At 46.2% G+C, this 27,234-nt stretch overlaps 1 protein-coding gene across 3 annotated transcripts in view; it reads left to right on the top strand.

Annotated features, from left to right (window-relative positions):
* rhbdf1a (rhomboid 5 homolog 1a (Drosophila)) overlaps positions 1–27,234 on the top strand; it is a 423,866-nt gene that overhangs the window by 273,296 nt on the left and 123,336 nt on the right. For all 3 annotated transcript variants that reach the window (XR_015079926.1, XM_086000460.1, XM_086000461.1), the window contains exon 5: positions 21,110–21,240. Coding sequence is in view for 2 of the 3 variants with exons in the window: in XM_086000460.1 (XP_085856586.1) it covers positions 21,110–21,240 (131 nt within the window). In the remaining variant the exon portion in view is untranslated. The remainder of the gene's footprint in view (positions 1–21,109; positions 21,241–27,234) is intronic.

Raw genomic sequence — 27,234 nt, 5'->3', positions numbered from 1 at the left:
GTAAACACCAGCATGTTGGTCCAAATGGCCTGTTTCTGCTGTACATTCTATGTAATGTAATTTTGGGAAATACTGTTGGGGAAATTTCCATCCAGTACTCTCAACAAGCACAAAATCGCCCCTTAATATTTTTCATGAAAAACGCTGTGGGATGATGCAGCTTTAAATTAAGTTATTGGTGACAGACATCTCATAGATGGGCATGCTGGGAGCTTAATGAAAAGAATCCTGAGTGTAATAATTTGTGTCAATCTGTTAGCTGTGAGGGAGTCTCAGCACTGTAAAGAAAGAAATCCAATAACTTCCTCCAACTCATGCTATAAACTTAGTAGCTTAAGACTGGTGCAATTTATATTTGTCTCTGTTATCTTTTACTGCATAGCAGCATATGGTGTGTGGAACCAAAGAAGGTTAAAGCTTAAAGGTGAACATTATTGTGGGTGGAATGCAAAGTTCTTTCTATAGTTTATAAGCAAAATTTCAATGCTTATTCTCATTTTTTAGGAGATGTCACTACTTTTATGAACATAGGAACAGGAGTAGGTTATTCAGCCATGGCTGAGTGGGTAGCACTCTCGCCTCTGAGTCAGAAGGTTGTGGGTTCAAGTCCCACTCCCGAGACTTGAGCACAAAAATCTAGGCTGACACGCTTTCGTCTTTCAGATGAGATGTTAAACCGAGACCCCGTCTACTCTCTCAGGTGGAAGTAAAAGATCCCATTGCACTATTTCGAAGAAAAGCAGGGGAGTTATCCCCGGTGTCCTGGCCAATATTTATCCCTCAATCAATATAACAAAAACAGATTAGCTGGTCATTATTACATTGCTGTTTATGGGGGTTTGCTGTACGCAATTGGCTGCTGCATCTCCTAAATTACAACAGTGCCTACACTTCAAAAGTACTTCATTGGCTGTAAAGCGCTTTGGGACATCCTGAGGTTGTGAAAGGCGTTATATAAATGCAAAAAGCAGAAGGAGCGCATGTCAACCCAAGCACCCCACCCACCCGCCCCTTCAACCCCCGTCTGTGACGGAGACTGTAGGTCCCGCATTGGACTCATCAGTCACCTGAGAACTCATTTTTAATGTGGAATCAAGTCATCCTTGGTTCCGAGGGACTGCCTAAGAAGAAGATAAATGCAAGTATTTCTTTTTTTTCAAGCCTGTTCCGCCATTCAGTTAGATCATGGTGGATCTGTACCTCAACCCCATTTACCCGCCTTTCTTCAATATCCCTGGATACCTTTACCTAATAAAAATCTGTCGATCTCAGTCTTGAAAATTTCAGTTGACTCAGCATCCACAATTCCAGATTTCCACAATCCTTTGTGTAAAAAAGTGCTTCCCGATTTCACATCTGAATGGCCGAGCTCCAATTTTAAGGTTATGCTCCTTTGTTCTGGATTCCCCCACCAGAGGAAATAGCTTTTCTGTATCTACCCTATTTAATCATTTAAACACCTCAATTAGATCACTCCTCAACCATCTAAACTCAAGGGAATACAAGCCAAGTTTATGTAACCTGTCCTCATAATTTTACCGTAGTTTCATTCTGGTGAATCTGCCTGCAAGGCCAATATATGCTTCTTGAAGTGCGGTGTGCCAAACTGAACACAGTACTCCAGATGGGTTCTGACCAAGGCTCTAAACAACTGAAGCATCACTTCTTTCTCTTTGTATTCCAGCCCCTTTGAGATAAAGGCCAACACTCCATTAGCTTTTTTGGCTGCTTTGTGTATCTGTGCACTAGTTTTTTGTGATTTGTGTACACTGTAAAGTCTGTGGGTTGTACAGTTAATAACGACACAGACTTCAGGAATAACAAACAAACAGGTCTTTACTATTCGAAGGTCAGGGCGAATCTGCCCAAGGAATCATGCCACAACACTTATATACCGGTGTGGTCACCGTCGGTATTACAGTATACAGAAGCCAAACAAGTAGTGCCACACCTAAAGTAGTTCTCTTAAAGGTGAACGGTTACATACAATAGTTCTCTTAAAGGTAGACGGGTACATACACTACAATCCTCCCTTTTTAGCTTATTACATACAGAGTCCCCATTAAACATAACATATCTTCAACTTCATATAAAACAATTTACAGACATAGTCTCGGTGGGAAACAGTTCACAGGTTCAGTCTCTGCGGGAACAGTTCACAGATTCAGTCTCTGATCTTGACTCGGTCCGAACAACATCCCTTTGGTGTAGATGGTTCACATTGCTAGCGTGACTCCTCCATATCCTTTTCTTGACGTAACAGCTTGAACTTTCGTCCTGCTGAACCAGCAGTGCTGACTTTTACAACAACTGGGTTGCCTTGATATTTTCCTACTTCCCAACTGATTTAACTCCTTTCGTAGGGTCCACGCATGATCTGGTAGAAGTGATAATATTTGCGATAGTTATCATCTTCTGCTTCTTCTTTTTCTTTTCTGCTTTTTGGAGACTCTCGGGGCTCCCTTATCAGCTGTAGCGCCACCAACTCTCTATGTTCCTTCGACTTTAAGTGCTTCATCCTGATTTCGGCACTTTGGGAGTTTTCATCACAAACTGGGCAGACCACATCCTCGTAATATTCAGTGTCACTCAACAGGTCATGGTAATATTCAGGTTTGTCCTGAGTTAGGCCAGCGAGAGGGCCTTCTACTTCCTCCTTACCCATCTGGACGTTAGCTGACTGTGGTTCCTTCCCTAGACATCTTTCTTGAAAAGACTTCTTCATGCATTCATCTTCATCCCGCTCTTCCTGGGTTTCCTGCAAATCCTTCACTAATGACCTCATTTGTGATTTCAATACTTCCCCCTCCCTCGGGGATTGATTGATCGGGCTATTCAATCCTTCTACTGGAGCAGCTGTTTCAACATTCTGTTGTTCACATAGACGCGATTCAGCGTACTTTTGGCATCCCAGTAAAGTCTGTTTTGCAACCTCAGCTATTTCCCAAACTTTTGAGAGCTCCGAACTCCTTCCCGTTGAAGATTGAAGCTCGTGTTCAGATTGTTCCCATTGCAGAGTCTTTTCCCTCAGCATATGAAGGAGTTGGCTGACCGTTAACTCTTCCACGGGAACACTGTGGATCAGAGTCTTCTCCATTTCATCCACCTTTTCCTCCAATGCTTCCACCTTCTGTTCCTCTTGTACTTTGGCTTTCAGCGCTCGGAAAAGTTGCGCCCTGATGCTCTCTAGCTCATGTTCAGGGACCATTCTTACAGTCTCTGTGTTTCTTACAGTTTCCTTTTCTTCCACTGAAAGGATTCCCAGTTGAATCTGTTCTTCAAGTTGTTGAACCTCGGACATTGCCGCCTCATATTTGTCTTGGGTTTCCTTCAATATTTTTATGAGTTCTTGGACATCTTGTCTTTCATGTTCTGCCATGTCTTTCACCTCTAATTTCTCATCTATGGATGGAACTTCTACCGATGAGTCTGTCTTGGCCTTGAGCTCATCAAGAATTTCCTGCAGCCTTTGGACTTCTTGCTCATGTTCAACCTTTAGTTGTTCATATGCTTCTACTGAAACTAGCTTTTCGGAGGTTGCCGAGTTAACCCCCTCCAGAATTGTAGCCTGGGCCTGTTCATACTGTTCTTTCAACTTCTCACACTCTGCTTGTAAGGAGTCGTAGAGAAGAACTGGAATAACATCCTGGCTTCCTGAAGATTCCTCTTCATTTGCTTCTTTCGCAATTTCCTGTTGGAGTTCAGCCAAGGCTGCTATGCTATCTGCCTCTCGAAGTCTCACTGCCATCAAATCTTCTTTATTCCTGCAGTCTATCTCAGCCATTTTCCGATTACTTTCATTTAACTGAGTGAGTAGTCCCTTATTCTGGGCTGAGAGATATTGCACCTTCTCATGTAGACCATAGCACCCCTTCTCTGCTCGACATAGCTGGTTACTGCTGATTTGGTTCTGTGTTTCAAGTTCCAACATCCTTTGCTTAGCTTCTTTCAGTTTCACCCCTATAAGCTCCTCTTGCAACATGGCCACATTATTCACATCAGGTAAAGAAGCGTTTCTCTTTTCCATGTCCAAGATTTTTTTCTGCATATCTTTAAGTGCACACTGCGATTCAGCTTCTCTTAACCTTGCTTGCACTAGCTCCGTCTCCAATTGCAGAACAAAATCCTCAGTGTAGCGTGGTTTGCCTTTATGCTGTATCTCTAGATCATGCAAATATTCTAACTCCTGAACATCATAAGGGAGATGTGATCGGTAATTGGTCACGATGGCTCTATGGTCGCTCTTTGCTTGAGCTAGCTGCCTCTGCTGTCTTTCCAGGTTCTCCCATTCGGTGTCCCAGAACTTTTCCATTGTTTTCATCTCTTGTACGAGACGGTAACTCAACTGTTCTAATTGTTGTCGTACTTTGAAATAAGTTTGAGTCCGAGTTCGGTGTTCTTCCGTCGTGGATAAGTCCTTAACTTGAACAGGCTCAGAATTCTCTGTCAAACTGGAGTTCTGCTCTGAAGCTTTATTCTTCTCGGTAGCATAAGCCTTTATGCATGTCTTTGTTTTCTCCACCATAGTCGGCAAGTTCATTTTAGCCTTGTCTTCCATATTTGAGTTGGTCTTATCGTCATCCGTTTCAGAATCTGAGCTGATAGCTTGCACCGAGTCCTCACTCATTATGGCTTTTAGATAGTGCCATTCCATGTCTATTTTCTTGATCCACTCTCGTCCTAGAAGTGGTGGTCCTCCCTCAGATAATACGTACAAGTTCATTCTTGGGTGTTCTTTACCCCTATCTCTCACCTTGACTCTTATCTTCCCCATGGGGTATACCTTATGCCCCGTGTATGTCTGCAATACGAACTTGGTATTTCTTAAGGGTATGTGAGAGAATAGCCGGTGGTAGTCCCTTCGATTTATGACTGATAGAGCTGATCCAGTGTCCAACTCCATTCTTACTTGGACTCCAGCTATTTTTAGTATGACCCAGATAGTTTGTAGGTCAGCTTCCTTACTCACATTGTGAATTCTCAGACTACCCAGCTCCTGGCTGTTTGGGTCTGAGTCTGAATTCTGTTCGTCTGAACTCTTCTCAGCCACCTTGTGTACCTTGTTGTACTTTTCTTGTGGTGGCTTCCTTTGGTTGTTGGTCTTCTTCCCTGACCGGCATACCTTAGCGATGTGACCCAGTTTGCCACATTTCCTACATTCTTGGTTCTTAAACCAGCATTGATTCTGGTCGTGTGTTGTCTTCCCACAACGATAGCATTTTGTTGTACTTGAGGTAATTTGGTCCACCCCGAGTGCCGCCGCCTTTAGCTGCATTTCCGCCGTTCCTTTCGCTGCGGCTTCGTGCGATGCGGCTATAAGGACAGCCCTGTCAAGTATGAGGTCGTTCTCTTCGAGTAGTCGCTTTTGTGTCCCTTCCTTGGACAATCCGCATACGAACTTGTCTCGCAGTGCCTCTGTCAGATTCCCTCCGAACTGGCAGCATTTCGCTAGCCTACGCAGTTCGACCAAATATTCCGCGTTGCTTTCGTCTTTCCGTTGCGTTCTTGCATAGAATTTGAATCGTTCAGCCAACATCAACGGTGTGGGGTTCAAGTGGTCCTTCAGAACAGCCACAATCCCTTCGAAAGTCTGATCCGCCAGTTTAGCTGGTGCTAGTAGATGCTTCAAGAGCCCGTATGTCTTTGCGCCCATCGAGTTTAGCAATGTTATCGCTTTGTCGTCTTCCTCTATTTTGTTGGCTTCACAATAGATCTCGATGCGTTCCACGTACGTGGCCCAGTCTTCTATCTCAGAATTAAAATCGTTAATATTCCCTCGCTTAGGCATCTTCCTTTCCTTGGGAGCAGCACAAGTATTTCTTTAAATTCTTATTTATTATTTATTTATTTCTAAGATGGCGGTTTTTCCCGCGAAAATGGCGGTTTCCCGCTCTTTCCTTCTCTCCCCGCCCCTTCAATGGCGGTCTCCCGCGTCTGTCGTCTTCTCCGCCTAATGGCGGCTTCCCGCGTTTCTTCCCTGGTGGGAGGGGTACGCTTTCCCCACAGCGGACAGGTTCAGCCGCTGGGCTGGCTTCCGCACAGCTCCCCTTACTCGGCTCTGTCTTTCTCTCCCGCTCGCACGGCTCTACCGGCGCTGGGTACCCCGTTCACGGAGAACAGTTCAGCCGCTGGACTGGCTCTCGCGCAGTCTCTCTCCCCTTGCTCGGCTCTGTCTCTCTCTCCCCCACGTTCGGCTCTACCGGCGCTGGGTACCCCGTTGGTGGAGAACAGTTCAGCCGCTGGACTGGCTCTCGCGCAGCCTCCTTTGGTCGGCTCTGCCTCTCCCACACGCCCGGCTCCCGTTCGCCTCCCAGCCCTCACGCAGTCCGGTGCTTCCCTCCCCGGCTGCGGCTGAGTTTCTCTCTTCCCGCGCCTGCTCCCGGTCTCAGCGCTTCGTGGCTTTGGTCGCTGCCCGGCTTTTCCCGCCGATCGCGGTCCGGCTATCTCACGACACCGTTGGACCCGCCTTCCTGACCAGCTCTGCTCCCCCTCGACCGTGGTCGAGTGCACAGCCCTTATCCTCCGGATTTTGTTACACTTTTCCCTACTCACAGTCTCCGCGGCCGCCTTGTTTCCTGCTGATCGGCTCACTCCGCACCGTGTTAGAAGGGTAGTCAGTGCCTGTTGCTGATGGAAGCTTTTGTTGCTAAAGTCTTCCTCCTTTCTATTGCTGCAGCCTCGTGTTTTCTTCCAGCAGAACGACGAGGGCGGTTGCCTCTCTTCGACGCTCTTTAGTTGCTTTGGTAGTCTTGCCGCAGGGTACGATCGGACTCGTCGCCACTGTAAAGTCTGTGGGTTGTACAGTTAATAACGACACAGACTTCAGGAATAACAAACAAACAGGTCTTTACTATTCGAAGGTCAGGGCGAATCTGCCCAAGGAATCATGCCACAACACTTATATACCGGTGTGGTCACTGTCGGTATTACAGTATACAGAAGCCAAACAAGTAGTGCCACACCTAAAGTAGTTCTCTTAAAGGTGAACGGTTACATACAATAGTTCTCTTAAAGGTAGACGGGTACATACACTACATACACGGCACCCAAATCCCTTTGCTCTTCCACAGTTCCTTGTGTCTCATCATTAAGAAAATATTCTGATTTGTCTTTCTTGGATTCAGTGTGGATGATCTCACACTTCCCCACATTGAACTCCATCTGCCACAGTTTTGCCTACTCACTTAATCTGTTTTATGTCCCTTTCTAACTTCCTGCTCCTATCTATGCAACTTACTGTGCTTCTCCTAACTTAGTGTCATCTGCAAACTTTAATATACAATTCTCTCTCTCTTCATCTAAGTCATTCATATATATGGTGAAAAGCTGAGGCCCCAGTACAGATCCCTGTGAAACACCACTGATCACATCATACCAATCAAGAGCACATTCCCTTTACGTTTTTATCAGTTGCTGAGGGTGTATCCGAGACCCATCTTTTCTGGCCACCTAGTCGGAAGGGATGCACTCTACCATCAAGGCAGCTGGTTTGATAGTAAACTTCTCACGTAGTAGGTGCAAGGACAGCTATTCTTTCTAGTCCTGCATATTTTGGAGTTACAGGATCAGAATTCAGGGCCATAAAGGATGTTAATCCTGCTTCTACAGAGCATTCCACCCATGATGACATAGCAGCTCCCCCTTCAAGGGGATCTAAAATGACAGGCTTTCAGCAAGGTTCTGGCAAACAGTAAAAATAGTTATGCACATTGTCTAGCAGGTAGGAGAATAAAGGTGTTATTAATGAACGTTAAAAATGGAAATAACTTATATTGAAAGTACTTCCTCCTCCCATAGTGATATTCCCCTTTAAGTAGGGGAGTCATTTTAATGGTGAGTCTCCAGGTTATAAGTATTTGGATAGGAACACAAGAATTGAATAGGTTGTACTTGTTGAAGAGTGCTGGATGTCTCGGAGATCATCAGCAACACCTGCACAATGTAATGTTCCATAACTGCCAAGTAAGTATTTGTATGTTAGGGTAGTAGTGCCGCCACTTGGAGCAGAGGGGAGCTGGGCACTGTGAGAAAATGATTGCGTGTGAGTTAATAACAACAACAACTTGTATTTATATAGCACCTTTAACGTAGTAAAACGTCCCACGGCGCTCCACAGGAGTATTAGAAGACAAAAAATTTGACACTGAGCCACGTAAGGAGAAATTAGGGCAGGTGACCAAAAGCTTTGTCAAAGAGCTAGGTTTTAAGGAGCATCTTAAAGGAGGAAAGAGAGGTAGCGAGGTGGAGAGGTTTAGGCAGGGAATTCCAGAGTTTAGGGCCTAGTCAACAGAAGGCACGGCCACCATTGGTTGAGCGATTATAATCAGGGATGCTCAAGAGGCCAGAATTAGAGGAGCACAGATATCTTGGGGGTGGGGGGGGGGGTTGCTGAAGGAGATTACAGAGATAAGGAGGGGCGAGGCCATGGAGGAATTTGAAAACAAGGATGAGAATTTTGAAATCAAGGCGTTGCTTAACCGGGAGCCAATGTAGGCCAGCGAGCACAGGGGTGATGGGCGAACGGGACTTGGTGTGAGTTAGGACACGGGCAGCTGAGTTTTGGATGACCTCAAGTTTACGTAGGGTAGAATGTGGGAGGCCAGCCAGGAGTGCATTGGAATAGTCAAGCCTAGGGGTAACAAAGGCATGGATGAGGGTTTCAGCAGCAGATGAGCTGAGGCAAGGGCGGAGACGGGCGATGTTACGGAGGTGGAAATAGGCGTTCTTAGTTATGCTGTGGATATGTGGTCAGAAGCCCATTTCAGGGTCAAAGATGACACTGTAGGTATTCGGGTTCACCTAGGTAGGTATCAGACGAATGCCTACTAAATAATCGAGTTCGACTTCAGGATAAACAATCAAGAAGTTCCTTAATGCAGGAACAGACGAAATACAGCAGGTAAGAGAGATGTATGCAGGAGAGCCGTGGAGTAGGTCTTTCCCCAGCGAGGACGCCACAAGGACTGAGTTCGCAGTCCTGTGGATTGCGTGATGACGTCATCACGTTTGCGTCGTGACGTCATCACATCCGCGTTTTCCCGCGCTTGGGGCGGTCACGTGATGCGCGTCGTGACATCACCACGTTTGCCCGCGCTTAGGGCAGTCACGTGATGTGCATGATGACGTCAGCGCGTTAGCCCGACAACGCAGCGGGCTGTTGCGGCCGAAGTCAGGAGCAGGAGGCCGAACCGGGCCGGCGGCCACCGCGGGAGCGAGAGGCCGAACCGGACCGGCGGCCGCCGCGGGAGCGGAAAGCCGAACCGGGCTGGCGGCCGCCGCGGGAGCGGGAGGCCGAGCTGGGCCGGCTCGTGTCTCGGTGAGTCACGTGATGCGCGACGTGGCGTCACCATGTTACGTCGCGTTCTTAAAGGGGCAACGGCCCGAACAGGTAAGTTATATACATATACATAGTTAAGTTAAAGGGAATTATGTATTATAAGTAAGGGACACCCGGTGGTACCGCCACAACACCAAGGTTGCAAACAGTGTGGTTCAGCCTCAGACAGATGTTAGGGACAGGGATGGAGTCAGTGGCTAGGAAACGGAGCTTGTGGCAGGGACCGAAAACAATGGCTTCGGTCTTCCCAATATTTAATTGGAGAAAATTTCTGCTCATCGGACAAGCAGTCAGACAATTTAGAGACCGTGGAAGGGTTGAGAGTCGCAGTAGTGAGGTAGAGCTGGGTGTCGTCAGCCTACATGTGGACACTGACGCTGTGTTTTTGGGTGATGTCGCCAAGGGGCAACATGTAGATGAGAAGTAGGAGGGGGCCAAGGATAGATCCTTGGGGGACACCAGAGGTAATGATGTGGGAGCGGGAAGAGAGGCCGTTGCAGGTGATTCTCTGGTTATGATAAGATAGATAAGAATGGAACCAGGCGAGTGCAGTCCCACCCAGCTGGACGATGGTGGAGTGGTCAGCCGTGTCAAAGGCTGCAGACAAGTCAAGAAGGACGAGGAGGGATAGTTTACCATTGTATTTACCTTTGATGTATAATACATCATACAATGCTACACTGGAATCTGATTTTGGACTATCTATTTCATGATAACAATATAAGACATTTTGTCCTCATTCGAAAACTTAAAACTTTCTGTGTGGGTTTTTGTTCTGGTCATTTGCACTGGATTGATTTCCTGTCCCAGGCGAGTATAAGGTAACCAGTTTTTGGGATAGCTTTCCCTGCAAAACAATGACCTTGTACTGCACATCTGTTTTTATGGTTTTCAGTTCCACCACAAGAGATGCAGGTCATTTATCCAATTACTCGAGATGGCAGTGACTGTCCTTGATTTGCTCTGGGGGGGACAGAGAGCTCGTCCATTCATGCATACAGCACATATCCCAAGGACAACACCCTGAACTACAATAGGGAATTGCACACAGTCTTGGAATTATAATGGGCAATTAAACATTGGCAAAATCAGGGTCATAAAGAAGTCTAAATATAAAATCAAGAGTGCAAAATAACAGATGAGAATTGCTATTTATAGCAGCAACCTTTTTAGTGAAATAATTCTGTACCCCTTAAAATTGTGTGCATGTTGTGTCCATCCATTATGGCATCTACTGTTGAGAATTTTGACTGGGAATTAGCTGACCAGTTTTGTGAAAATTGCGCTCTCAATATCCTGTAGATTGAAGGCCTTGGCTGTGTATAGTCATCACCCAACATGTAACAAGTTCTACTTTGATTGGCTGCAGGACATTTAATAAAGAACCTCTGTGTGAGTGAAGGAGCAATCAGTTGTGTGATTAAAGAAAATCCTTGTGATGCAGCAGCTGTTTTTTTTTCTTACTGAAGTGTTTATTTGTCGTGAATTAGAGATTTGTAAGTAAGAAAGCTGCTGCTCTGTTTATGTCCACCTGCTTATCGTGCACATCTTTCCAAAATCAAGAAAAAATGGAAATGCCTCCGGTCCACGCGTGATCAAGTGTTGACAGAACTTGTTTTATTTGAATTACAATGGGAAACCGATGTTTACTGATTACAGTAACAGGTGTTGTAGGATTATGCTGGCTTATTCAGAGTAGCTTCCTCACTCACCGCCCCCTCACTCGCCACCCACTCTGCCCAACCACCGCCATTAGTCCTGCCCCAGACACCCAATGGGGTTGGCTAGAACTACCTGACTCCTATTTTGATAGAATCAGAGAATTTTACAGCACAGAAGGAGGCCATTCATTCTGTTGTGCTTCTGCCAGCTCTCTGAAAGAGATATCCACTTGGGCACATTCTCCTCTCCTGCCCCGATCTGGCTGACTGCAATTTTAACTTGCAGGCGACAAGGCCACTCGCCTGAAGCCGGCTGCGCCCTCCTTAAGTATTCTGTGGTGGCTTCCCCGCCAGGCCAAATCGGCCGTGAACAGCAGCCAGGGCCAGAAGAGGCCCAGTAAAGTACGCTTTTTCAAAAGACTTTATTTCTTTTTCGTGTGGGCCAGGAGGAGCAGGAGTGGAAATAAATCTAAAAATGCTTGGCAACATCTGCTGTTCATCCTGAACACTGCTTTAAAACTTGGGTGGATAGCAAGAGGCTGGGATACAAATCTTCATCTAGTCTGAACTTTACACCCACAGTCTCATCCAAGGAAAGTTTCACCAGCAGGTGCTCAGTTCTTTGGAGCAGTGAAGGAAAGGCTTTCGGGAGGAGGGGGCTCCTTGGTACAGCCCTCCAGTGTTTCCTGACAGGTTGAGCATGGAGTTGTCTGTCAGCTAAGATGAAATAAAGGAAGAAACTGGAACCTTTCTCTGCCAACGTTAGTATTTGTTTTTCCTGCCTCTTTGTAATGCCTGCCTGTGGTCAACGTGACTGGGGTTTCATAAACTAAAACACAGCAGTTTTTGAAACCAGATTCATCAATTCGCAAGCAGTTCAAAGCCGCCCTTTATACATTCAAATGTTTTCTTAGTTGAGTGACCTGCCAGAAGAAACCGTTTGGAGGCTTATGGGATCAAATAATGTGTCAACAGACAATGAAAATGAAAATGCTTTGTTCTGAGTTGGGGTTTTTAGAAACTTTTCAAACTGAATTGAGTTGAAGTTTCATAGCTTCTGTATTGAGATTAGGGAGGAAGGTCTGTGCTTTAGTTTTCAACAGATACATATGGGTGAAGATGATTAGACTTTTAATAGGAATACAAATAGCTCGAAAAGTGTGTGCCATATTACACAATATTCTAAAATATGGGGGTGAAAATGGTCAATTCTAGTAGCGCAAAACGAGCTGATAGCAACCTGGCAGCTCGTGTTACCCTGCGCCCGGATTACCCTGCGCCCACCTTACCCTTCACCCGAGTTACCCGGTGCCCACCTTACCCTGCGCCCGAGTTACCCGACGCCCGAGTTACCCTGCGCCCGTGTTACCCAGCGGCTGTTTTGAAGTCGACGGAAAATAATTTTTTTCTTAACATTTGCTTGGCTGTGGTTTGAACATGTCAACATTAAATCTCTTACATCATTTTATTTCAAAACCTATACCTGAAAACAATTGATACTTCATGAAAACACCAACATGAATTTTAACATAGATGTAGAGGTGTTTTGTGAAAATTCAGTATAGTAGAATTGGGATGTGGTTATAAAGCATTGAGGAGCTCAACTCCAGGCCTAATCTCTTCACGATTGGAATCATTGACACATAGGGTAAACTGCCATTGGGGCAGTATACAGGCCTATAAATTCGAGGTTTAGCGCTGGCCGTTAAGGTCCATTTGAAGGGAAAATGGCTTGCTTCCGCCCGGTTCTGGCGTTTTGGGCAGGTCAGCAGCGCTGCCGCTGCCTACGCTCGGTGCAGATTTTTAGATTAGGCAAATTGTGGCGTCAGTGAGTGTGCGACACCCGATCTGCCATTTTTCCCATTGTCAATCCACTTACCGGCCTGTGTTAATCACGACCAGCTGACCAAGTGTTCAGCAGCAGGAAGGAACCTCCAGCAGTGATATTTAAAGGGATCATCATCAACTACTTGCAACTGACATGGTTTTTCAGTTTGATTGGCTCTGTGTGTAAGTTTCTGAAACTCTTGCCACTTTAACACAAGATCCTAAGAACATAGGAGCAGGAGTAGGCCATACAGCCCCTTGACCCTGCTCCGCCATTCAATAAGATCATGGCTGATCTTCGACTTCAACTCCACTTTCCCACCCGATCTCCATATCCCTTAATTCCCCTAAAGTCCAAAAATCTATCAATCTCAGCCTTGAATATACTCAATGACTGAGCATCCACAGCTGAATTGGGGTAGAGAATTCCGAAGATTCACAACGCTCTGAGTGAACGAATTCCTCCGCATCTCAGTCTGAAATAGCCGACCCCTTATCTTGAAACTATGCCCCCTAGTTCTAGACTCCCCAGCCAAGGGAAACAACCTCTCAGCGTCTACCCTGTCAATCCCCCTCAGAATCTTATATTTGCACCTCTCATTCTTCTAAACTCCAGAGAGTACAGGCCCAATCTACTCAATCTCTCCTCATTGGACAATCCTCTCATCCCGGGGATCAATCTAGTGAACCTTCGTTGCACTGCCTCCTCAGATGAGGAGACCTAAACTGTGCGCAGTACTCCAGGTGTGGTCTCACCAAAGCCCTGTACAATTGTAGTGAGGCTTCCTTACGCTTGTACTCCAACCCCTTGTAATAAAGGCCCACATGCCATTTGCCTTCCTCATTGTTTGCTGTACCTGCCTGCTAACTTTCTGTGTTTCCTGTACGAGGACACCTAAATCCCTCTGAACACCAACATTTGATAGTTTCTCACCATTTAAAAAATATTCTGTTTTTCTATTCTTCCTACCAAAGTGAATAACCTCCCATTTCCCCACATTATACTCCATCTGCCACTTTATTGCCCACTCACTTAACCTGTCTGTGTCCCTTTGCGGGCTCTTTGTCTCATCCTCACAACTTACTTTTCCACCTAGCTTTGTATCATCAGAAAACGTGGATACATTACACTCGCTCCCTTCATCTAAGTCATTAATGTAAATTGTAAATAGCTGAAGCCCAAGCACTGATCCTTGTGGCACCCCACTAGTTACAGCCTGCCAACCTGAAAATGACCCGTTTGTCCCTACTCTCTGTTTTCTGTCCATTAACCAATCCTCTCTCCATGCTAATATAATACCCCCAACCCCATGAACCCTTAACAACCTTTTCTGTGGTACCTTATCGAATGCCTTTTGGAAATCCAAATCTACTACATCCACTGGTTCCCCTTTATCCTGCTTGTTACATCCTCAAGAAACTCTAATAAATTTGTTAAACATGATTTCCCTTTCATAAAGCCATGTTGACTCTGCCTAATCATATTATGATTTTGTAAGTGCCCTGTTATCTCTTCCTTACAATGGATTCTAACATTTTCCTGACGACTGACGTCAGGGTAATTGGTCTGTAGTTCCCTGTTTTCTCTCTCCTTTCTTGCATAGCGGGGTTACATTTGCTACCTTCCAATCTGCTGGGATTGTTCTAGAATCTAGGGAATTTTGGAAGATGACAACCAATGCATCGACTATCTCTGCAGCTACCTCTTTTAGAACCCTAGGATGTAGGCCATCAGGTCCAGGGGATTTGTTGGCTTTTAGTCCCATTAGTTTCTCAAGTACGTTTTCTCTACTGATCTTAATTACTTTAAGTTCCTCATCCTGATTAGCCCCTTGGCCCCCACTATTTTTGGTATGCTTTTTGTGTCTTCTACTGTGAAGACAGATACAAAATATTTGTTTAAAGTCTCTGCCATTTTCTCAGTCCCCATTATAATTTCTCCTGTCTCAGCCACTAAGGGGCCAATGCTTACTTTTGCTACTCTCTTCGTTTTTACATACTGGTAGAAGCTCTTGCTATCTGTTTTTATATTTCTTGCTCATGTTCTATTTCTCCCTTTTTATCAATTTTTCTGGTCATCCTTTGCTGGTTTCTGAAGCTCTCCCAATCCTCAGGGTTACTATTATTCTTTGCAACATTATAAGCCTCTTCTTTTAATCTAATACTATGCTTAACTTTTTTAGTTAGCCAGAGATGGATCATGTTTCCCATGGAGTTTTTATTTCTCAATTGAATGTAGATTCGTTGAGAATTTTGGACTATTTCTTTAAATGCTAGTCACTGCTTATCTACCGCCATACCTTTTAATCTAATTTCCCAATCTACCTTAGCCAACTTGCTCCTCATACCTATGTAATTGGCTTTATTTAAATTCAAGACCCTAGTTTTCGACTTAACCACATCACTCTCAAACTCGATGTGAAATTCAACATATTATGATCACTCTTCCCCAGAGGATCCTTTACTATGAGATTACTAATTAACCCTGTCTCATCACACAATACGGGATCTAAAATAGCCTGTCCTTTCAGGCAGTGAAGAAGAGGAGAAGATGCGCATAGAGGGAAGAGGAGGGCCAGGAGTGCTCTCAACAGGAGGCCTTACACACCTAGGGAGGGTCTTCTGAGAGCAATTCTCCTACCTCCACTCAAGCGAGGAACAGTATATTCACCTAGGAGGTGGTTACAGAACTCTGCCACCTCTTGCAACCAGACCTGCAGCCTCAGAGCACGGCGACCACAGCTCTCCCCAAGACCCTCATTGTCACCGTGGCCCTCAATTTCTTCGCCAGTGGATCCTTCCCGTCTGCAGCAGGAGACATAGCAAACATCTCCCTGTTCGCTGTCCATCGCTGCATTCTGGAGGTCACAGAGGCTCTCTACACTCGGAGAAGGGATTATGTTGTGTTCTCTCTGAACAGAGAGAAGCAGGAGGAGCGTGCATGTGGCTTTGACAGGATAGCGGGCTTCCCCATGGTGCAGGGCACCATTGACTGCGCACACATGGCTTTGTGGGCACCGCATCCCAATCCTGAGATCTTCCGTAACTGCAAAGGCTACAACTCACTTAATGTGCAGCTGGTGTATGACCACACCCAGCGCATCATGATGGTGAATGCCCACTATCCTGGCAGCAGTCATGATGCCTTCATCCTGCTCCAGTCTGGTGTGCCAGCAATCTTCCAGCCACCACGTCAAACCCAAGGGTGGCTGCTTGGAGACAAGGGCAATCCACTCTGCACCTGGCTGATGCCTCCCCTCCGCAACCCTACCACTCCTACCCAGCACTCATATAATGACAGCCGTGCTGCCACCAGGAATATCATCGATCAGACCAGCGGGGTGCCCAAGCAATGGTTCCGCCACCTTGATCGCTCGGGTGGAGCCCTCCAGTACTCATCGGAGTGGGTGTCCCATTTCGTGATGGTCTGCTGCATCCTCCACAACAAGCCCTTGCCACCAGGGATTGCAGGACCACCTCAGGAGGAGGAGGAGGAAGAGGACAAGGAAGAGAGGAGGCAGGCAGCAGATCCCAGTTCTGGACGGACTGTCCGTGAAGGCCGTATCAGACTCCGATTCCAGTGAATGAAACCCCAGATCCCCGTTGCTCACCACATCCTAATAATACCATCCCTCTGTAACGGAACATCACAGCGACCTCCTGGGCACAAAGCTCAAATGAGAGCCACCACAGAACAAACATTCCAAACAAAACGAATACGTTTATCACAATCCAATCAACATTATAATATGAACTAATCACCCTTGTGCAATCCCTTAGTGCCATTTGTTCGTGTTCCTTTTCCTACTCTAGTGCTCCCTCAGTGACTGCAGCATGGCTGGTGGAAGGCTGCTGACTCTCAGTGGGGGAGACTACAGATGGCCTAGTAGGACGACCTCGACCGGCTGTAGACTGCACCAATCAGCATAGCGGCAGCAGTCTGGGCTGGCTGGCTGATGGGCAGCGGCAAGGGGACTGGTGGTGGGGCAGTGGTGGGAGTAGGAATGCTGTCATCCTGAGAGTGGATAGCAGGTTTTTGCTCCACTGACCCACTGCCACTCCCCCGGGGCAACGCCTCAGCATTCCTAGCAATCTGTTGAAGGACAGATTGCTGGACTGCTGTGACACTCTGCAAGCCCCTTTTGACACTCTTAAACCCAGCAATGATGGCAGCAGTCGGAGCTTGCAAGAGAGCAGTCTGCACTTCCACTGCAGCACTGAGACACTGGGTCACTTCCACCTGTGCTGCAATGGAAGCCGTGACATCACCCATCATACCCAGCATCATGGCTGGGTCAACAAGGTCTCTCCTGGAGTTTCATTTCCATCCTGGAAATCATGCGCTCCCAGCTCTGAGCAAAGCCCCATTCAATGTTGGCGCCGAACTCCTCCAGGCTCCTTGACATTGACAAGAGACTCTCTGGCAGGCTTGCCATTGCACTTAGCATTTTGGTGTGCATGCCCATCATCCTCCTTCTGGAGGCCCCACCGAGTTCATCATCAGAGTCCTGTGCAGCAGAACCCGTGCGCCAACTCGCCCTCCGGGGTGCTGGCCCCCGAGCTACCCTTTCTCCCTGGCCTTGCTGTAGCCTACTCGTGCCTGGTGCTTCACCATGTGCAGATCCTGCCTCTATACTGCCCTCTACATTCAGCGCAGTGCCATTTTCTGAGCTGTTGTCTACGAGTGTGAGATGCAGTGATGGTGTGTCATCTGCTTCTTCTCCTTCACTCTCCTCCACAACATGAGAGACAGGCTTGCTTGCTGGCAGTTCTTGGATAGCTGAAAGCAGAAAGGCACAAGGGTTGGGTTGTGGTGAGGGGAGAGAGGAGAAAGCAAGATATCCATGCATCAGCGGCTTGTAAGTGAGAAGAGGTTGTGGGATCAGGGGGAAGTGGGATGTGAGAAGAATGATTAGGAATGACCATACCATCATTATCAGCAAGGGCTTCAACTTCTCCCATTGCCACGGCCTCAGTCACTGCCCCTCCAATGATGTCGAGCACGCTCTCCTCCAGCTGGCTGAAGGTCAGTACAGTGGCTTGGCCGCCTCCCATCTGCCGCTATTCTCTCCAGTTGTGTGATACTTTGACCTGCAAGAGAAAGGGAAGTGTGTCAGTGTATGCAATGTCTTTGGGTGATGTCCCTGCCATAGTTGAATTGCTGTCAGTGTGTGCAAGGTGTGAGGTATGGGTGTGAATGTTGCAGCAGTGGTAAGGTTATGAGGGTGAAGTGAAGTATGATTGTGAGGTCTGAGTGGTGATAGGTAGAGATTGTTGGTAAGTGAGTGTTGGGGATGTGGTGCATTGAGCAGTGTGTGAGGCTTGTGGTGCAGATGGTGGGATATGGCATTTGCATATGAAGCCTTCACTCATTGCGACCTGCCATGTGAGGCCATTAAACTTCTTTCGGCATTGGCTCCAGGTCCTTGGAACCACACTGGTGGCCATGACAGAGTTAGCTACCTCCTCCCAGAGCCTTCTACTAGTAGCCTTAGATGGCTTCCTGCCACCCTGCGCGAGCAGTACAGCCTGCCTCCTTTGAACTGCCACGACCAAGGCCTCGAGCGCAGCATCTGAAAACTGTTGGGCTGCTTTCTTGTTCTTTTTCATTTTGTTGCTTTAACCGTCGGATTACACACACACTCAGTTGTAGTAATGCAGGATCAGGTCTTTATTGGAACCTACTATCCACAACCAGTATGAGAGCTGCTGAGACACAGACGTTCCGATTCCAGTGTGTGCTACTAAACAGTGTTTCCTTACATTTCTTATATTAATTTTCACCTTTGATCACTACATTCCATGCATACTATCAATAAATCATGGTTCATCAAAGGTACATACAAATGCCACAGAATAACAAGGTAAACTAAACATCCAGGCTCTCAACTCTTCCAATTGTTTTATTGCCGCAATAAAAACTTCCCCTCCCTAAACAGAGTTATCAAGTTGACACATTCAGATATGGCTGAATGACTCTTACACATCCTACTATTATCTTTCCCCTGAAGACAGCCTTTCCCCAAAATCCTCGGCTAATTTACAACCAATGCTCAGCAGAAAGCTGTTTGAACTTTTAACCCAGCATATGCTGATCTCACAGACTGCGCAGAAAGAATAGCGAGGTATTCGGGTAATGCGGACTTTCACTCCCACAAAACCCTTTGTGCTCTCTCGGTTGCTGAGCCAGGTCTTCAGCCTGATTGACAATGTGGCGCTGCTACAACAAAGCGCCTCCCCTTTAAGTAGTGCAGAGAACCTGGGCCAAACATTACTGGCCAGTAGGCTGCACCTGATAATTGGCCTGCCTGTTCAGCGCTAAGCCAATCAGCAGCGAGATCAGCGCTGCAATCATTATAAGGAGCAGGCAGCATGAATTTTGTGGGCTGCCTGGACCAGTTTGAATGGGTACAGGCAAATAGCGCTGGCCCTTGACACCACCCGTTTTCGGGCCTTATCCAACTTCCAGGCCATAGTGATTGAGCTGAGGCGTTCAAAAGAAATTTGATCAATATCAGCAAAGAATTCTGTTTTTGGGCATATTAAAAGGATGAAAAATAGTCAGAATCTGGTCCCTAAAGTAGCACAGAATGAACTGAATAACTTTTTCTTGCCCCTGCATTTATTAAAAACATAACACCATTGCCTTCTGCATTAGAAAATAAGAAGTGTCAGGAATAGGCCATTACGCCTAACAAGCCCATTACTTTTTATTTATTTCATTAACATCACAAGGTAAGTTTGAATGAAGAAACCCTCTTGGCCCACTTGATTTTATCCTTCATGGATATCAACCCTGCCATCTTTCTAGTATAGTATTTAACCAATTCTTAAATGAGACCAGTGTCCTTATCTCAACCACCCTTACTGGCAAGATGTTGATCGCCTTCTGTGTAAAGAAAAACTTCCAGACGTCTGTCCTAAAATCTTAAATTGTAGGTCGTCACATCAGGGCAGGAAAGGGAGGAGCCGTAAATGTTATGCTTGTGCTCTCCTGGCATGGAGCCTTGTCCATGGGAGCATGCAAGCAGCAAATTTACCCTATAATGGAGGTGAAAAAAATCATATCCAATGATCTCCTGGTCAGCCTCCCACATTCCACTGTTCATAAACTGAGCTCATCCAAAACTCTGCTACCCGTATCCTGACCTGCCGTTCACCCATCATCCCTATGCTCACTGATCTAGATTGACTCCTGGTCCACCGACACCTCAAATTAAAAAAATTCAAATCGCTCCATAGCCTCGTCCCTCCCTATCTCTGTAACTTCCTCCAGCTCTACAACCCTCCGAGAACACTGCAGTCCTCCAACTCTGGCCTTGTATGCATCCTGCATTCCCTTTGTCCCATCAATTAATGGCTGTGCTTTCAGCTGTCTCGGCTTCAAGCTCTAGAATTCCCTCCCTAAACATCTGCACCTCTCCTTCTTTAAGACCCTCCTTAAAACCTACCTTTTGGACCAAGCTTTTAGTCACCCTTCCTAATATCTCCTTTTTTGATTCAGAAAATCTGGATTCCAGAAAGTACAAGTGAGAAAGTGTGAGCTCAGTGTATAGCCCAAGCACAAAACATCTGAACCCAACTTCACATGGAGAGCTTCCATCGAAGGTTGACAGGTTATAACTTTACTGATGAAATTTAATAAAATCTTCTGTTTTGTTGCAAAAGTTTTCCTTGGTGACAATTGTATTTCAGTTAAAATGGAGAGAGTTATAGGATGCTTTCTGTACTTACAATGACCTCTGCAACCTTGGTCATGCTGCCAGTGGAAGAAGCACAGAGCAGAGGCCCCATACTCTCTACTCAGAGGGCAAACCACCAAATACTTTACCTTGAACTGTATTTTTCACAACTCCTGACTGCTTACCTAAAAGTGGCAGTGGCATTGCCAAATGAGGGCAAGTAGGCCACTTGGCTGAAATATCAATGGGGGAATAGTATATGGAATGGAACAACTAAAAGGGGAAGGAGAGAGTTAAAGGATGGGAGGGGGTTGTAGTTATTCTTTTGCTTTAAGTTTACACTTTTACTGGAGACTATTGGGTATCTGGCAAAATGCATGTCGACATTTACCCAGTTATAATCTTGAAGGATGCAGGATTGAAATACTTCAAGATTGATAATTAGATAAGCTGGAACTCTTAACAACATCAGACTACAAAGCTGAGCAGAGGAGGTGAGGATGGCTAGCAGAAATCAGGTTATGGATACAGCTTGTGAATTTAAAGCTAACAAACTCTATTAGATGAAAGTAACTTTCCTTTTGCCTCATTTTTATGGACAGCCTTCAAGACATCCAACATATGTGCGGAGTGTCAGCATGCCTCCTGAAAACACAAGAATACCATCTCCACCAAATGAACAAAGACGGCCTACGTTTCAGAGGCAGACCTCAATAACCCAAACCATCAAGAGGTAAAAGTCTTTTTGGAAATGTGTGAAAATGACTTTTTTGTTGTTTAGTGAGGGGTAAGGCCTCTTGGCCATTCTGCCTCAGCGACTGGTATGGAGTAGGAGCGTTTCATGCTGAGAATACTTGTATAATACAGGGTTGGAATGAAGACCGTCTCCTTTAGGCAGACTGCTGTCACAAGCTGCTCACTGCAAAAATAGGCTCCAAACACTCAGCTGCTCTTATATATTATTGCACTTGCTCCCAAAATAAGGTGGGCTGGTTATTTGCTGTACTGTTTATCTCACACTAGAAATTTATATGTGATCATTACTATTAGTTTAATTAGCATGTTGTGACTCTAATAATGTCTCCATCAGATTCTATACTGGATTAAGGAAGCAAAGTGCTGATTAAACTGCAAAGGTAGTAAAATGCTTTAATTAACGTGAGCCTAAATGGAAGCTGGTGCAGCTTGCGCGATAGCTGCAACACTCTTCGTATTCAGATTGTGATTGTTTCTGAAGAGCATTCTTTGCATTCAGTGCCTATTATAAGAATGTGTGAGAGGGAATGAGGGAAAGGCTGCTCATGCCATCCAGCTCAATCGGGGCATGTGCTCCCGATAGACTAGTCTATCTCTATTTTGTACCAAGCTACCTCTTTAATCAGGGACTTATTAATTTCCTTATTGGAGATTAGTGGTTGTTGGCCTGCTAAACAGAATGTCTAAAATGTGTAATCTATAGACTAACCTTTAATGCATCCCTATTGCTCTCAGGATAAATTGTTTCTGTGCAACATAATTCTAGACGTTCTTCTAAAGTGAAATGAGTCAAACCCGCAAGCTTAGATGAGTTCTGCATTCAGAAACTCTCTCACTTGTGCAGACCTGACTGGAACAAATCTATGTGGAGGCTGTAGTATTGCACCCCTCAAATTTCTCTCTTCATCTCCTGAAGTTGCTGATACTAGGCTCTGGTTTCACAATCAACAGCAGCCCTCTGATACCTCACTCAAAAGGCGATTCTTCACACGAGCTTAGTCCTTGAGTGTTTGCAGACTACTCGACCATGGAGCAGAATCTCCATCAGTGTCTTCAGGAAATGAGAGTTGAAGTACTTTTTCTTATTTTAGAATTGATTTCTCTACTTCTTGTAAAGCGTATAATATGTTCTATTTTAACACATCCTTCTTGAGTCCCTACATTAGTGCTTTGAGCATTGACTAAGTTCTTTGCATTACTTTTTTCCATTTTAAAGAAGTGGATTATGGATTTATTATACAATAAAAGAGTCCTTGTGGAAGGCGAAGTAAAACACTGGCAGCAGCAAGACTTGTATAATAACTGGTGATGCTTTCAGAGTACGGCATTGATTTTTGTAACTTCTGTGATGCTGCACGTCATTCAAAATGTGATGGGAAGGAAGAATAACCCTGTTCCCTCCGACTGAGTAAGAGTATTGAGTGGCGTCTGCCTTATTTTCTTGTTACCAATGGTCACATTATAAAAATAATGTAACTTAGACTTCCAGTCAGCGTTATGTAGTGATCCCTAGTCATGCCACTATAAGTCCTGATGAGATAGCAAATAAAATGATCTCCTTGTATTCAACATAGGCTTCCAGTTTCTTTTATAATTACACCATGAAATATCCAACTTCAGAAATGTTTGGAAGATGTTGTTTGATCGGAAAACTGTAGATATCACAATATAAATACACGAGGGAGGCTATTTGACCCAACTTACTCATCTATTCAGGGAAAATCTTCACATTCACACCATTCTGTCATCTAACTGTGTCTTGAATAAATTTAGTTTCCAATGCCACTGTTCAACCTAGAAGACTATTCCAAGCATTTATCACTCTTTGCATGAAGAGATTCTTCCTGACATCTGTCCTAAATTGACCGTTGACCAGTTTTAGATTGTATTCCATTGTTCTACTATATGACTCTTCTTGAAATAGTGCTACAGAATTATGTTATATATACACCATTTAATATCTTGTATACCTCTATAAGGTCCCCTCCTTTAAGGCAAAGAGCCCCGGTTATTATGAAAGTTACAAATAACAACCAGATCAAATAAAAGGACCCCATTGTCAAAAAGGAACTCTGGCCCTAGCAAGATGCTCATGGCCAAGCACTTCCTTTCTCCTGGTGACTCCTATAAGGTGGAGTAACACAGCGCTTACTCTTTTTAGGTGAAGTCCTCAGAGAATTTCCAGAATAAATGTTGCTTGAGTGTTGGTGAAGTTTTGACAAGTTGTCCCAGAAAGTTTCCCGATGTGTTTGAGGTCCTCTTCACAGTTCCAGCAGCAACTGAACATGAAATGGTGAGCATCCCTTTAAGTAGCGCTTGAAATCTACATCAACGCCTTGTTTACTCCCAAACAGCTGGTCGCTGTTGGGAGAGGGCGTTAGGACAAGCGCTAGCCGGCAAAATGCTGTGCAGCCCTCTTAACGAGTGCTAGCAGGCATTTTAAGTGGCAAATAGCCCCTTAACAAGCTTCCGGGTGGGCGTTCCTAGCGCAGGCTTCAACTCTTACCAAGATGTCGTCTCGCGCTAAACGTGGGCTAAACCAACATTTCAGCTCAAGACCCCATCCTGGTCACCTCGGAGGATCGTTAACACCTGAACGTGCTGCTGAAAATCACCCGTCTGTTGTTTCTCCCAGAACCACATGGTCGTGCTCTTGCCACAATCTGGTTGCAGGTTAAAAGCTGACAGTAGGTGGCAGCCAAGTGAAATGGAAGATAGTAAAACACTTCACGGACTTCAACATTGACACTTGGAAATCTGAATCTGACAACGGGGGTGGGTGGAGATATTGCAGACTAGACAGGATTGCTGCATTAAAGTCATAGCTTTTAGCATACTCTGAGAATACAGTAGATGAAGAAATGTTATCTTGTGATAGCACAGATCTCCTACTGTACAACATCTTCCAAACATCTCTGATGCTCAGGCACAATGAGAGAAATCTACACACCAATGGTTTATGTATTTGCTTACAAATCTGCAAGGTTCCATCTTTATTTCCTTATTTTCTGTTATACTTTTATTTCTCACTGTTATGTGTTCTGCCTGTAAAAAGCAAACTAATTGCACACAGCACGAAGGTTCACTTCTAATACCCTTGTGTAGCTGTTCCATTGTGCTTGTGCAGTCTTTTTAGTGTCCATGCTATTTTGGAATTGTACATCACACAACTAATACATCGTAGCCTCTCCTTAAACCCTATATGGTCACTTTCCTTGCAAAACCATGTTAAGAACACGTGCAACTAATATGTGTATTGCTTCAGTGCCACAAGATGTTGCTCGTAGTTGCTACGGAAACAATACAAGTCAACCCACTGTGGCAGGAATTTAACTGAGGAAAAAATGGTGAATGTTTGTTTTATTGGGTTTATTAAAGCAACTGATAGAGTTTTGTAATTCTGTCCAACCTCTCCTCTCACCCCAAATGCTGGTGGGTTTTATCAGCCTTGCCTCAAACTGTTAACTGAAGAAAGAGAATTTGAACAAGTAATAAAGTACAGACATGCAGTACAAAAATCTCACTACAGGAAACTTTGGTTTATCCAGAGGTTAACTGTCCGGAATGCTCGATCCACCGGCAAAATTCAGGAGTCGGTTCAGTAAGTTTTTTTTCTTCTCGTTGCTTTTTTTTCACCAGTCAGGCTCTGCAAGGTCTAGCTAAAGCTGTTGCTTAGCTACAGAGACGCTGATGCGCCATCAATTACTCAAAAGACTGAGGTTGGACTGAGGTTGAGCGAGTAACAATCAGGCTTTTATTAACTAAAGAATGAAGGTCTTGTCTCGAGTGGTCGACCCATCCAGAATACTAAGGGACTGGGAGGTAGTCACTTATATACCTGGAATAGTGGGAGGAGTCAGCCGAGGCATGTCCAGACCTGTACCTAGTGGAATACACATACACATACAGACAGGTATAACAGTGGTTTACCACATTCACCCCTTGTTTAAAAATGAGTCCGGCGGGGTGAAGTGTATTTAAAAGTTCGTGTATTGGAGTCTCTCCGGAGGTCTTGTCTGCCGCTGTGATCGACGTGGCGACGGCAGGGGTGGTGGAGCTTCCGGCGTCGCGTCCCGTGTAGGCTGGGGCCCTGGAGTGTAGTCCTCGTGGGTGACGGTCCAAGGCGAGCCGGCTGCTGGGGTTGGATATCGGGTCGTGGGGGGGGGGGGTGGTAATGGGTAGTGGGTTACAGCGGTCCCCGAGGGTGCGAGGTCTCGTATGGAGACTGTGTCCTCCCGCCCGTCCGGGTACGCAATGTAAGCGTACTGGGGGTTGGCGTGGAGGAGGTCGACCCTCTCGACCAGGGGGTCCGTTTTATTGGCCCTCACGTGTCTTCTCAGTAGTACCGGCCCTGGGGACGTCAGCCATGGCGGTAACGATGTCCCCGATGTGGACTTCCTTGGGAAGACAAACATTTTCTCGTGAGGGGTGGCATTGGTGGCAGTGCAGAGCAGTGACCGAATCGAGTGGAGCGCATCGGGGAGCACCTCCTGCCAGTGGGAGGTCGGAAGGCCCCTAGACTTTAAGGCTAGTAGGGCGGCCTTCCAAACTGTTGCATTCTCTCTTTCCACCTGTCCGTTCCCCTGGGGGTTGTAACTGGTGGTCCTGCTTGTGGCTATACCCCTAGCGAGCAGGTACTGGCGGAGTTCGTCGCTCATAAATGATGAGCCCCGGTCGCTATGGATATAGCTGGGGAAACCAAACAGGGTGAAGAGGCTGTTCAGAGATTTAATGACCATGGCACTGGTCATGTCCGGGCAGGGGATAGCGAACGGGAACCGGGAGTACTCGTCAATGATGTTGAGGAAGTACACATTGCGGTCGGAGGAGGGGAGAGGCCCTTTGAAATCGACGCTCAGGCGTTCGAAAGGGCGAGTGGCTTTTATCAGGTGGGCTCTGTCTGGTCTATAAAAGTGCGGTTTGCACTCAGCGCAGACTTGGCAGTTCTTGGTCATGGTCTTGACCTCCTCGATGGAGTAAGGCAGGTTGCGGGCCTTGATGAAGTGGAAGAACCTGGTGACCCCCGGGTGGCAGAGGTCATTGTGGAGGGCCCTCAGCCTATCGATCTGCGCGCTGGCGCAGGTGCCACGCGATAGGGCATCTGGGGGTTCATTGAGCTTCCCAGGCCGGTACAAGATCTCGTAATTGTAGGTGGAAAGTTCGATTCTCCACCTCAAGATCTTGTCATTTTTGATTTTGCCCCTCTGCTTGTTGTTGAACATAAAAGCAACTGAACGCTGGTCAGTGAGCAGGGTGAATCGTTTTCCGGCCAGGTAGTGCCTCCAATGACGCACAGCCTCCACAATAGCCTGGGCCTCCTTCTCGACTGCGGAGTGTCTGGTCTCCGGGCCCTGGAGGGTTCGTGAGAAGAATGCCACAGGTCTCCCCGCCTGATTAAGGGTGGCGGCCAGAGCGAAGTCGGACGCATCGCTTTCCACCTGGAAGGGGATGGATTCGTCCACTGCGTGCATGGTGGCTTTGGCAATGTCTTCCTTGATACGGTGGAAGGCTAAGCGGGCCTCTGCTGTCACGGGAAAAGAGGTGGACTTGATCAGCGGACGGGCTTTGTCTGCATAGTAGGGGACCCACTGAGCGTAGTAGGGAAAAAACCCAAGGCACCTCTTCAGAGCTTTTAGGCAGTGGGGCAGTGGGAGTTCCATAAGGGGACGCATCTGGTCCGGGTCGGGACCGATGACCCCGTGTTCCACAACACAGCCAAGGATGGCGAGGCGGTCTGTGCGGAATATGCACTTCTCCTTGTTATATGTCAGGTTCAGGAGTTGGGCGGTGCGGAGGAATTTCTCGAGGTTTGCGTCATGGTCCTGCAAGTCATGGCCGCAGATAGTCACATTATCTAGGTAAGGGAAAGTGGCCTGCAGCTTGTTTTGATCGACCATCCAGTCCATCTCCCTTTGGAAGACGGAGACCCCGTTGGTAACGCCGAAGGGAACCCTAAGGAAGTGATAGAGGC

The sequence above is a fragment of the Somniosus microcephalus genome, chromosome 11 (assembly GCF_052327205.1).
Source record: "Somniosus microcephalus isolate GS21.2 chromosome 11, FLI_Smic_1.0, whole genome shotgun sequence".
Classification (NCBI taxonomy): domain Eukaryota; kingdom Metazoa; phylum Chordata; class Chondrichthyes; order Squaliformes; family Somniosidae; genus Somniosus; species Somniosus microcephalus.
This window is presented reverse-complemented; position numbering and strand designations above follow the sequence as displayed.